This window comes from Chenopodium album, chromosome 8 (genome assembly GCF_948465745.1).
Source record: "Chenopodium album chromosome 8, dcCheAlbu1.1, whole genome shotgun sequence".
NCBI lineage: Eukaryota > Viridiplantae > Streptophyta > Magnoliopsida > Caryophyllales > Amaranthaceae > Chenopodium > Chenopodium album.
In genome coordinates, this window is record NC_137841.1 from 67,606,568 (window position 1) to 67,620,475 (window position 13,908).

General features: G+C 36.1%; 2 protein-coding genes across 3 annotated transcripts; one reads left to right on the forward strand and one right to left on the reverse strand.

Moving 5' to 3' along the window:
* Positions 1-72: 72 nt before the first annotated feature.
* LOC145556359 (protein FAR-RED ELONGATED HYPOCOTYL 3-like) lies at positions 73-2,966 on the forward strand. Of its 2 annotated transcripts, none has more exons than XM_081618009.1 (2): positions 73-1,456; positions 1,876-2,966. In XM_081618009.1, exon 2 carries the CDS (start codon positions 1,885-1,887, stop codon positions 2,842-2,844), a length of 960 nt encoding a protein of 319 aa, XP_081474135.1. In that variant the 5' UTR covers positions 73-1,456; positions 1,876-1,884; the 3' UTR covers positions 2,845-2,966. The 2 variants fall into 2 exon arrangements, with proteins under 2 accessions (XP_081474135.1, XP_081474136.1); XM_081618010.1 differs by having other exon boundaries at positions 1,991-2,966.
* Positions 2,967-3,161: 195 nt separating this feature from the next.
* On the reverse strand, positions 3,162-11,598 carry LOC145556360 (uncharacterized). Its single transcript, XM_081618011.1, has 7 exons — positions 11,264-11,598; positions 10,956-11,010; positions 10,688-10,759; positions 10,537-10,614; positions 9,767-10,444; positions 9,542-9,681; positions 3,162-3,251 (listed from the first exon to the last, which is right to left on the reverse strand). Exons 3-7 carry the CDS (start codon positions 10,724-10,726, stop codon positions 3,245-3,247), a joined length of 942 nt encoding a protein of 313 aa, XP_081474137.1. The 5' UTR covers positions 10,727-10,759; positions 10,956-11,010; positions 11,264-11,598; the 3' UTR covers positions 3,162-3,244.
* Between the last annotated feature and the right edge of the window lie 2,310 nt (positions 11,599-13,908).

Genomic DNA, 13,908 nt, shown 5'->3' on the forward strand with positions numbered 1-13,908 from the left:
ATTATTATTATTTTATTTTTGATTCTCTCACTTTCACTTCTCAACCACAAGCAGTCTCCCCAAACAAGCCTCCCTTTTGATAACACCATGGCCATGGCCATTTCTGATTTCTAAATCTTGATAACACCATGATCACACTTTAATCAATGATAAGCCAACACCATGGCCATTTCTGATGTCTAAATCATGAACAAGTTAAGCGCATAATCTATGTATTTACTCTAACCAATGCATTACAAGATACATCCATATATATCTAAATACCAACAATTATAACATTTTGTATACAACAATCAATAAACCAACGATTGAACACACCCACAAATCCAAACAATCAGATTCCAATTCCAATCAATGCAAATCCCCTAATGATGGAAGCTGGGCTAGGCTTCTGGGTTCGTGGAAGGGTAGGGGAGTCAGGGCTTGCGAAGGGTGGGATGGGCAAGTAGTGGTCGATCGGGAAAAGGGTGGTTTTTCGGGTTGTGTTTCAGGCAGGTCGGGGAGATTTTTGGGGGTTAGGGGATTTGACGGTGGGTAAGCTGAGTGGCTGGCATGACGGACAAGGGGAAGTGCAGTGTGGGTTGGCTAATGGGCGGTGGTCGGTGGAGATGGGGTGGTCAGGGAAGGAGAGGGTGGCTGGGACGCTGGGTTGTCTGTTTTTTTTTTTTTTTTTTTTTTTTTTGTTTTTTTTTTTTTGGTTTTTGGTTTTTTAATAATTAAAAAAAATAATGGACCTATTAGTAATTGACACATTCAACAACAAGTAATGGATCTTTAGATGAAGGCGGGTATAAAAGTTGGATTTTTGTGAGATAATTAAAAGGTTGGATTTTTAATGTCAGACCGCTCAAAGGTTGGATTTTTAATATCCATTTTTCCATTTATTTATTATTATATTTTTAAGAAGTCTAAAAAATCACTAATTTTCATTGATTAAAGCCATATGGGACTAAGAATCCAAATACATATAAATATATAATAATTTGACATATTCTCGATTTGTTATCTCTAAGGCTTACCATTGGTAAGATTTGATGAAAGCCCCTAAAAAATAGAAATGTATTTTTAGAGGCCGACCCGGTTGATCAGCCTGATTAACCAATCCTTGTTAATCAGCTGCTTCTGTGGGCCCTCTTGAGCAAATGTAGTATATTTTTATTGATTTGTACCGTTGCTGACATGGAACATGTTAACGGGCTTGTTTGCGCCGTTAAGAAGGACGTTGTTAACGTCGTTCAATCCTGAACTAACGTCCATCCCCCATAATTCAGAAAGAATTTTAAAATTGAAAATTATTATCATAGATCTGCTTCATCTTGTGTTTCGAAAAATGGAAAAAATCTGCTTCTTCTTCTTCGTACTAAATTCGGAAGCAACGATTGAGCTTAAAATCTAGAGTATATGTGGTAGATCGGTCAGGTAGCTCAAAATCTATCGACATTGCCCATCTTTCTTTGTAAGTTAATTTCTTGCTCTTCTCCTTTAATCGTACTTTTTCTGATAAATTTTAGTGCTGTGTGAACTTTATTAATATTAGCTGTACCTGGTTTGTAGCCGTGCTAATGGGAGCTGCAATTGCTATAATATAATAAAGTGGTGTGCATTTCACATACAGTTAGCGTGTTTGGGTCTTTTTGTAATTTGGGATTGGGTTTGAATTTCCTCCTATTATCCCGATTTTATTAAGTTGAATTTTTTATTCTCCTTTTACCTATAAGCTAACTATATGTGTTGAATGATTATATAGTATAAATTGCTTTTACTTATGAGCTGAATACTGTATAAATTGTTACTTATGGTCAAACTACTGTTTGTGAAATGTCTTATTAAAGTTGTCATTTATTTGAATTTCTTATAATACAAATGTTAATACAGAGATAAGTTATGGAAAACAATGATCTTCAACTTAGTTCTGTCGAGGAACAGGGGCATGATATCCAGTCTGATCCACTATCGGATTGTTTTGTTCCTGTCATTGTTTCTGGAGAAGGTCCTTCGCAAGAATGTCCACCCAGTGGTTTGGTGTCTCCAATGAAGACTATTGAGACAATTGAAACCATTGTCTCAACTAACAAAGTTTCTGCATTTGCTTTGGTTGAAACTCCTAGAGTAGGCATGGTATTTAAATCTTGGCAGGATGTTGAATGCTATTATAAACAGTATGCTGAGCAAAAAGGGTTTGGTGTCACTAAGGCTCAAGGATATAGTTCGAAGAAGGATAAGGTGAGGAGGGGTATAACTTGGAAATGTGAATGTTGGGGTCATCCAGACATGAGAGCTAGGAGGGAGGCAAAGAAAAGGGCTAAATCTATGGATGTGGGTGGGACTAGTGCTGATGTAGATGGAGTTGTCTTGGAAGATGAGCTTGCACGCGGGAAAAGAACCTCCAAAAAATGTCTTTGTGAAGCAAAAATTTATGGTAGTGTCAATGAGGATGGTCTTTGGGTTTTGAGAAAGGTCATTCTCGACCATACCCACCTTGTATCTCCTACCAAGTCCAAGTTAGTAAAAGAATACCGTATGAAGAATTACACTACAAATGTTAGAAGGAATCTAATTACTTTCTTTGATGAGGGTGTCTCTGTACTACAGATACATGGGTGTTTAGGGTTGGGTAAGGATGGTGAGAACTGCCCTACGGTGAAGGATTTACAACATGAAGTTTACAAGGAGAGGAAGGCGCGGCTGAATATGGCTGGTGGTGACTGTGCTGCTATGATGGAGTATTTTGAGAGAATGCAGGCTGATAATTCCAATTTTTACCACTCTCACCGTATAGATGGTGAGGGAAGGATGAAAGATGTCATGTGGGTGGATGCTCGTAGTAGGGCAGCATTTGAGTAGTTCGGAGATGTGGTGTGCATGGATGCAACTTACTTGACCAATGAGTATGAGCTTCCTTTTATAAATGTTGTTGGAGTTAATCATCACGGACAATCTATTTTGTTGGGATGTGCATTGGTATCGCATGAAGACACGGACACTTATTCTTGGATAATTCGACAATGGTTGGCGTGCATGAGTAATAAGCCGCCCAATGCAATCCTTACCGACCAAGCTGCAGCCATTAGAAAGGCATTGGTGCTGGGCCAACTGCTCGTCACCGTTGGTGCATTTGGCACATAATGCGGAAAATCCCCGAGAAGTTAAGCAAATGTGATGGGTAAGTCATAGAATTATTTATTATTTTGCACAAGGCAAAAGACCTAGGCACTTTAATGTTCTGCTGCTTTTGTAATGATTTCTAATAACCTTCATTATCAGCTTGCCCAATTGATCATATACATATTCCTGCATTTATTTTGCTTCATAGGAGCAGAATACAAAAGTTTCATTCACTACTATGATTATTTTGAATTAACACTTGCATTGTTGCATATTTTTTGGATGCCCAACAGGTTCTGAAAGTACCATTTGGTATAATGTTTTGTATTCTTATCTTTGTTGCAGCTTGATTCTTCTAGTCTATGACATGTAACACAACTGCTTTTCTTAGAGTGTTAATGTGATTGATGAGAAATCATTCTTTATTTTCTTGAGTGTTTGTCATATTTGCAGTTTCAGTAATAATAATAATAATAATAATAATAATAATAATAATAATAATAATAATAATAATAATAATAATAATAATAATAATAATAATAATAATAATAATAATAATAATATTATTATTATTATTATTATTATTAATAATAATAATAACAATACTATTAATAACAATAATAACAACAGTATTAGTATCAATAATAACAACCCAAAAGTACATTCTAAATGTCCAAGTGAAGATAGTAACAATAATGATGTACATATAAAGTTAGCCAATGAATAAAACATTTGAAAATAAATTACATAAATGTTCCATTTTCTTAAACTATATTATCCAACCGGTAAATATAATTAAGATAGAATGTAATTGCTTCTTTACATGTAAATTATCAGCCGGCGACTCTTACCTTAAACTTCCAAGACACACTTTAATGATATTAGCGCTTAGGGCAATAGCGATGAGTGTGTTGTATTTGATTAGTTGGCAAAAACTGAAGACTTTTCAATTTTTTTTTTAAATATGTAATATAAATAGTTGTAGTAGGGAAAAATTTAATTACTTGTATTGATAATGGATCTCATACATAAACCTATACAAAGGTTAATGACAGGGTAAAGTCGTATCCCCTAATCAAAAATAAATACCTAAATCACTAACTAAGGTAGATAGGGAAGTAGGGTCGATCTCCACAGGGAAACAAGTCTTTTTACTTCCAATTAATTATTATAATTTAAATTATTTAAGTAACCAATATTTATAATTAAGTATGAGACTAAACTACAAAGAATAAGAGTAGGGAGAAAACAATATATAAAAGGATCTAGGGTATAGGTTCACTAATAAATAATACTCCAGGGTAAAACATAGTAATCAATCATTAACATTGCATAAATAACATGATTAACAGGCTCTCGCAATTTATTAATCAACATAGATCTAACAGGCTCTCGTAATTTACTAGATCTAAGTCCTCATTGAAAATAGCCTTTAATATCAAATTAACATCTGCTCGATTCATCAATTTAATATTGCTATACTTTTACAAGCCGCAATTGTAAAACATTAAAACAATCCAATAAGAAATTATCATGCAATACCAATAATCAATAATAGTCAATCATCAATGCATCAATTAACCAGATTGTAAAGGGCTCTCGCTACTTATTACAATCACACAATTAATTTACCGGTATTAAATCTCATATCTCGAATCTTGACTTAACCATTTATAAATTAACTTGCCTATTGAAACTAGACCTAAACATTAATTCTCATCTCTCGATTCTTGAATCAATATTGTCAAACTCATGCATAAAAGATAGGCCTAATCTAGTCACAGAGCATTAAATCAATCGATAGGAAATTAATCTAGCATTGATAATTAACAACAATAATTTACCCCTTCATATTATTTATTAGATCCCCATAAACCCTAGAAATTAAACTACTCACACATATTAAAAACTAAACTAATCAAAATAATAAAATAACTCATGATCAAAGGAATAAAATAATAACTAAGATTAAGGGAAGAGAAATCGTTACCAAAATAAATCTGGAATTAAAAGAAAGAATTAAGAACAAAGGTTTAGAGAGAGTTTAAGAGAGAGAAAACTAAGTAGAGAGAGAAAGTCTAAGAGAGAGGAGATAAGGGAAGAAGAGAGATGATAAAAAACGTATTACGGAGGAGTATTTATATTCCGTACAAAAATCCTACGCTAAAACAAATTAAAACTATGTTAATCATCTACTAAGAAAACACGCGCCCGATCGGGCGAAGGGCCGCCCGATCGGGCCCGCCTTTTTCACAACGCCTATACTGATGTGCCGCGCCCGATCGAGCCTACGCTCACCCGATCGGGCCCGGTCTTCTTCTTCGAGGCTTGGACTTCGATTGGGCTAGATTTCTCGGCCCAATCCATATTTCTTCTCGGGTCTCGAATACATGGTCCAAATGCCTCGTGATCCCAATTACCGAGCCCTTAATCACCGGCTCTCACCGATCTTGGGCTCCAAAAGTGGCCGTGTCCTTCTAGCTTCCGTAGTCGATCCAATAAAGCCCGGGAAAATGCTCCAAGAGTGCAATTTCCTGTAAAATACAACTAAAACTACGAAAACACTAGAACACACAAATTAGTAATAAAAGTGGCCCGAAGGAGCCAAAAACACTACTAATAACGACCAAGGGACGGGGGTAAAACACTATATAAAATGGACATATCAGTTAACCTAACCCAAGGGACTGACTTATTTACCCAAGGGGGACTGATTTATTTCACCCAATGGACTCACTTTTTCACCACACTGTACCATTGAGGTCCCAGACGGTACTAAAAATACATTGAAAGTACAAAAGACAGGTGATAATGTTAAAAGGTTAGTCCCCATACTTAGACTCAACCCAATTAATAGTACTCGTAGTACATTATTAGTAAGGTAGGGTAGTCCCCAAAATTCAACAACTCCGATCATAGTGTTTAAGGACTGACTTCATTGAGATTTAGTGGACTATCACGATATAAGGTGTTCGTATATCTACAATAAGTTCGGATTCATACAGCATTGCTTTTAAAGAACAATAGGGATTTGGGAAACACTATTGGTAAGACACGTGTGCTTTTTACAATGTTTTGATATTGTTCGGATTGATAATTATAAGAATTGTGTTTAAAAAGTTATGTATTTTAGTGTTATATTTATAGCTGGACAAGTTGGAAGATTCTTGTAACCTAAAGTACCAAAAACAGTTTTGGAAACCCAAATAATTGGTTGCATTTGTTGGCGCCTCAATTTCGTTTTGGTGGTAAAATTTTGGAGCTAAAATTTCAATTTTGAAGCCAGTTTGATTATCCTACACCTATATAAAAAGGCATATGAATTGTTCTAAGAGGCAGTGTTAGCCAATCCACTACCTCATCACAAACGTTTCAACCACTTTTCTTTGTCTAATTGCCTTGTTTTTGTTCTTCCCACACAATGATGGGAATCCCTTACAATGGAAAACCAAATGAACTCACAATAAACAAACAGAGATCCAGAAAGGGGGGCAAAGAGATGCTCATTCCAGCTGTGATAATTAAACCACAGCTGGAAGTCCGCTTAAAAAAAAAAAAGGAAGCGTATAGACTCTGCCAGAAAAACAAAGAGGAAAGGTGTCCTTGCTGTGGTAAAGAGTTGTATCTTGAACAGCAAAGGGGAGGTTCCCATCAAACTTGTTGATGCGAAATCCGCAGCTAAAACAGTTGCAAATGGTGGTAACTTTGGTGGAGATGTAATAGTCATCCATGATAATAACGAAGTCACGCCCGACACTAAAATGGATAGTCGAAAACCATGGTGGTGAGGGTGGCGTGGGATATGAAGAAATCATCCCACCAAGTATTTCAAGTTTACTTGGAGGTGATGCTAAACCACAGCTACAAACCACAAACCTCACGGTTGGAAATCACTACATCAATAGTTACAGTGATTATAAGCACCTTTTCTTTTCTAGTAGAGATTCTACAATACAACAAGTAACGATTTCATCCAATTTACACACTAACAACATCTTAGACGGGGAAAAAATTAATATTACTATGTCAGTGGGTAAAACTGATGTTGTAGTAGAATCAATCCACAACCGCGACAAATGGTTGGTGTGGAATTGTAAAAGCATGGCAAAGGAAACATTTTTGGAAGAATTCAAGGCTACTATAGAGTTAACTATGCCGGACGTGGTAATATTAACCGAAACCAGAGTTTCTGTGCACATGGGGCGTGTGATTTGCAACGGAGTACACTCGTATGCTGTGTACGGGTCATCAAAGACTGTTTCAGATGGTGGTCACGCAATCATTGTTTTCCGGAAGGAAAACACGATGAAGTTAATTGAAAGCTTTTCCGATTCTAAGACATATTGCTTTTTGAAGTGAAGATATTGATGTAATATTAACTAAATTAACAAAAATGAGAAATGTAGTATGGGTTTGGCACTGAGGAATGTAATAGTGTATTAATTTGTGATTATTAATGCCATTAGTTTATGTTATCCAGAAGAAGTACCTATGAAATATTAATAATGGGTTTGGTTCATTTTGCAAAACTCATGAATATATCCATGATGGTCGATTCAGAAATCCTCGGATAATAAGTCGTTCGATAATGCTCAGTAGTCAATATGGCCAATAAGATAGAGATTCTTCTCTAGCAACTTCAATAATGGGCCAAGATGATACAAATACTTCAGCAGGCTCAGTTTGAATTGATGGCCTTTATAGTCCAGTTTGGCCCATATTCATATTCCATAAAAAAATAGATGGAAAATCGAAACCAAAAATTTCAAGTGAAACATATTCAATAATGGCCCAATATATTATGGCCCAATATGCTTGAGATACTTCAATAGGCTAATTCAAGTGCAGAAAAATAACATATTTAAAAGTCACACTCCAACTGTTTTGTGTATTAGTGCTCTCAAATTGCACTGAAGGTAGAGAAATACATCTTTTGTGTGTGTGAGTTTTACAATAAAAATAAATCGCTATTAAAAAATAAAAAAAATAAAATAAAAATACAAGTTGTTATACATTGCCTACTTAACCATGTTTATTGAACTGCCTAAATTAGCACAATCAAGGGGGGCTCAACTAAGTTAAGGGGCGTACCGCAGTTTTTAATTATTCAGCCACTGCAAACCTGGTTTAAGCACGACTACTTTGTACCAGCAACACGTTCCTTGACAGCTTGGAAGTAGTGAGGCCTTTCATGCAGGAGACAAATATATCGTGATAAACTTGATGAGTGTTCAACATCTGGTCACACATATAAATGGGTATCCTGTGAGTGAGTAATCAGATTGAACCTAATATGATAAATATATCGTGATAAATTCATTGTATGTTGCCAGAAACAACTTACAGGTCTACTAATAGAACTGATTTCTGATGTTATGGAGTCAGCAGATAACAACATCATTTCAGATCCGGAGTTTTTCTTTACCGCGATACAAATCCGGCACATAGCAAGGTCAGAACTTAAGTTTATTCCACAGTCCTGTACACAAATAAGGTAGGTAACCATGTAATATGTTTTAATAAAACAACCAATTCAATACATTGAAGAAAAACAACAAATACTGACCTCTGAGACAACCAATAGCACAGAACATCTTGGATTGGAAATGAAAGTACACAGCGAAGGGAGCAACACAGTATTGTAATCTGAATGTCCATCGAAGGATACTACCTGAAGCTAAACAACCAAAATGTTAACACTTGTAGTAAAGACATAAACTTAAATGGTCAATATAGATAGGGAGACAAGTGCATGAACTAAGACTCACAAATGCATCAGATAAAATTAATTTCCAGTCACCCATCATGAAATAGTTTGAAGCTCTCATTACCTGTAAACAGAAATTAAAAATATTTGTTGAACCTAGTAACTGTGACATAAGACACTGTACAAACAACATTTCCAATTCAAAATCTTACACACGAAATCATCTTCCTTAGCAGGGACAAAGCTCCTGTGGGTAGAAATCTGTTGACACACAGATAACAATAGAATTGATCAGGACTTATCAAGGGAAGAACCCAACCATAAGCAAACGAGTTGTTACCTTCTCCAATCGTCTACATAACCAACGTGCGGTAAAGATGCAGAACATCCAGCTATTTTGTCTAGTTTTCGATTTGGTCCTTCGGAATCAACAGCAACACTTACATTCTCTGGTCCATATGTTTTTTCACCATCCTGCCCAGGGATCTTGGATGACAATCCTCTACGACGTCTTGGAGCCAGTGTGAAATCAATATCATGTTCAATAGCAACGTTTGTTACAACACCGGGTCCATCAGTATCTCTAGCCTGCCGTGGATGAATCTCACCATAAGCAACATCCAGGGTCTATCAGCACACAAATTAGGTACCAGTTATACCATACACACTGAATAAAGGTAGAAAAAAAGAACTGTAAATCGAACTAGTTAATGGATAATATCAAATACCCCTTTGCATCCATAATCACCTCCATTGGGTGATCTGTCCTCCTTGCTAGCACTCAATATCTCCTTCATTGACCACACCTTCAACCTGGGGAAAACACCCCATTGTACAGCCTCTCTATCAAGCCGGTCCAAGTAATAAATCTGTCACAAACCGTCAACAAAATTAATGATCAGTTAAAAACAAATGTCATCGACTACAGACATAAACATATTACAGTCAACGTACCAAGACAAATAAAATGCAGCCACCACATCCACCGGCATGACCATAAGAATAAAATCTACGGGCAAAAGAACGGACACTAGAAAGCAGCTTGGATAGCACCAGAGTGCACCAATCATAATCAACGGCTTCCATAGCACATGTCAAAGCAGGTAACAAGTCAGAAGACAGTCTAGTGGACAAAGTAGGACACAAGAGCATTTCCAAAGAAATCAATAAAAAGAGCGTCTTGAACTCTTCCTCCTCGTTCTCTTCCCAGTAACCCTCAAGCCTCTCCAATAACTCAGGGTACACCGGAATTCCTACTTTATCATATACAGTTGATTGTCCCTTATTCCGTGTTGTCCCGTATTTTGCAATAATGTTTTTTACCTTCTCCCGTTGTACCCCCTTCAATGTTTTGCATGATGGAAGTATCTTTGGTCCATTAGGGATGCCAAGTACCCAATGAACTTGATTTTTGGACAACCTTAAACACCTTCCATCCGGGGTTAATAACATCTTACTAATAGGATCCAATCGGGTCACTAACCAGTACCCCAGCTGCCTGGGAAGATGCATGTCACCAGATAAATACAACAGCCCACCAAAGCCCATTTCAGCAACCCACCTTCTCCTACGTGAATCAAAGGTTTGACAAATTCTGGCAAAACTCTCCACTCGACAATTCAGGTTTGGTGGCTGTTGAATTTGGATCAGGTACATTAGATGGAAACAATAACAACAACATTACATTTACCTAATCTTGGAAGACAAAACACATCGTACATTACCTTAGACCTCGCCTTAAAGAACTCCTTTAAAACTTCACCTTTAGCTTTTATGTTCCCACCAACAGTCAAACTATCATCCTGTACATTTCAAACGATCAAACACAAATGAAAAACACCACCAGAGAGTATCGTGGTGTAATTCAAAACTTACCTTGAACATTGCCTGGAAAACTTGTTTGCTGTCTTGCATATTTTGGAGTAAAATACTATCTAAAGTTGTCTACTACAAACAAACCAAAACAATGAAACAAAAAGTTCATAAATTTATTAATACTCATTGCAAAGATTGCGAACAAACAACCATAAAAGAAATAAATTACGGAATATCTTCTAATGACGCAGACCAAAGCGCCAATTTGGACTCACAATAAGTTCGACAACAGGTTGGCATTACACAAATTGGATTCAAAACAACTTACATGGACACATAGTGTGTTCATTTGCAATCTCAGCATGTTGCATAAACACTTGAACCTATTTGATTCGAAGAAGCTTAGCTTTTTTATTCATAATAAATTCAAGAACAAAAGGCCAAAACACGAAATCACGGTAATACAATCAGTACTCAATTCAATTAAAACCCTACTAACAGTGAAATCAAATTCCCAGTTACAACCATATACACATAAGAGGAGACAGGACAGACAATTGCATGAGCAAAATGTCGCAAATAGACATAATACAAAATTGAGTACTACATAATACAAAATTGAGTACTACCACTAACCTTGTAATCGTAATCGACCGGAAGATGACTACCACAACCCTCAAGAAGCTTAATTTCACTTTCAAAGGATCAGCGACGAACAATAGAATGACAGATTTCAGCTATATTCCGACTGCCACATTGTGTCGCAAATTTTCCAGCTATATTCCGACTACCACACAACCCTCATCAACCTCAATTTCACCTACAAATAATCACAGAATGACAGATTTCCGGCCACTGACAACAGAATCAGTGATAGTGTCGACCTTAGGGTTTCACAATTTGGGAAAGTAACCAAGAACGTAAGAACACAAAGCTTGAAGACGGACGTTAGAACATGACTAGTCAAGCGTTAGTTTGACTATGGTAACGTCTTCCATGTCAACTGGAAGCGTCTGCCATGTCATTCATCCGTTTTCCCCTCTAACAAGCGATGCGACCATATTGCCCCCAACTTTACCAGGAAAAAGACATTTTTGCCCCCTGATTAACTGATTTCGCAAATCAGTCCGATGAACAAGAATTTCCTCGTATATTTATTGGTTTGGGTTCTTTTGAGAAACAAATTAAACCTTTTAAAAAACCTATCTATTTATTGTCAAATATAAAAGAAATTCAATATAAAATATATTGACGTGACTGGTACCACTCCCAAAACTTATAAGTATATAAATGAATCTAGTTGGTAAACATGTTTTGGTTTCTCAAACAACGAACACTAGAATTATTTTTATTTAAGGGTTATGAAGATTGCCACAAATTTCATACATGACTTGTTCACTCGGCTAGGGCATGACTAATACCATGGCAATTTGGCATGGTGCTTAAACTTGAAAGCAAGCCAGTTAGTTAGCAATAAATGAATTGTACAAGAGTAATAAGACTAATCAACAGTAATAATTTTTTGAAAGTCATAACCTATAAAAAATATCATATATTCGTTTGAAAGCATCATTAACATGTTTGAGATTTATTTTTGGTAAGGTTTGACATTTCGTGGATATGTTAAAGTGAGGAGTCATACAATCGGGATTAAGTTAGAAAATGAAAGTTATTTCATCATTCGTCTTTGGCCAGGGAGACATTTTAGGTGTCTACAATTGTGTGAAACAAAGTGTATTAAAATTGTTAATTATTTAACAAATTACGTGAAACTACATGTATATTAGTTTAAATTTGTATATAGCTTCATCTTATCTTTGCTAGTTCGTTGATTCATCTTGAACTAGTTCTTGATAGAGTTATGAAATGAGGTTAACTGTTCTTTTTCTCTAGTAAACACAAATATTGCGTAAAAAAATCATGTATTATTTCCTAAACCCCTTAAATGCTACATTAGAAATACAAATGAGCATTTTACGTGATCAAGATGATATATGTCTTGCAGTTTTCCAATTGAATTGTTTGATTGCACGATTGTGTTAAGTTTGAGGTGTTGGTTGTAACAATGTTTTTAATGATCATGAATGTAGAGAATGAAAGAGTTATGTCTTCGATAAGTGCAATTACTAGATATATCAAGGATCACTATTATGGAGATAATAAGTTCATTTTATAGGGTCGTCAATGTTTGGTGCTAGATATGACAATTGATATTTGGGCTAGCTTAATAACCCAAAGCCTTATAGATTGGATCCTACAAGGTCACACATAAGAGTATTGGGTTAAACAAGTTAGAGGCCCATTATTAGGCCTCATGAGTTTATGACATACCACATTGATAATTGGGCTTGGATAATTAGAAGAGTCTAATGGGTTTTGGACTTGACATGGTTTTATTTCTAGATATGATCTATAAATATAAATCAGGCCTAGGGTTGCAAGACTGAACAATTGACATACAGTGAATTGTCACACAAGCAACCAAGTTTCCCAAAAACCCTAACTCTCTCTCTCTACTCGGCCCTCTCTCTCCTCTCTGCCCGTACGACCCTCCTCCCCGGGTGGCGCGTGTGGTGGCGCGTGGGTGGTGTTGTGGTGTGTTCGTGGCTCAAATCTCCGTTAAAGGTTGATTGAAGTGTTCAGTCACAACTAACTAGCATTAGTGGAGGTTTAATCCATGCTCGTGGACTAAGTAGAGGAATCACGCTTGGGGTTCTTTATCTCCCATTGTTCTTGCTCGATCGCACGTGGAATCACGCTTCAAAGGTACGATTATATGTTCTTTATGTGTTATGCATTAGATCTTGGGATTAGGTACTATATGAATATGATTCATGTTTTTCCGCTGCGTAGTACCTATATTTCCCTACAGAGAACACTGTTAGTCCCTTTACATTATTTTGATTTGTTGGTAAAGTAGTTCATATGTTATGTCTATTGATACACTCAAGTAACACTGTAGATGGAAGAAATCGATCCAACTATTCCTCCTGTTCAAGCGACACCTCCTCAACTTGGCTATATTCCTGCAGCTGTATTTGTGTCTGGTAAATCATGATTCTACTCTTTGTGTAAGAAGAATACTGCTGATATGCCTGATCTGGATAATTTAATTGTTTTTATTTGTTAGGCTTATGTTTCTTTTTTATTCTATAATTATTGATGAAAACCCGCACTATTTTTATTTTTTTTATTTTTTTATTTTTATTTTTTTTTTTTTTTTTTTGCAGGCATGTCACTAGAAGAAGTGTTCTCTATGTACAATTGTGAGTTGCTCAACA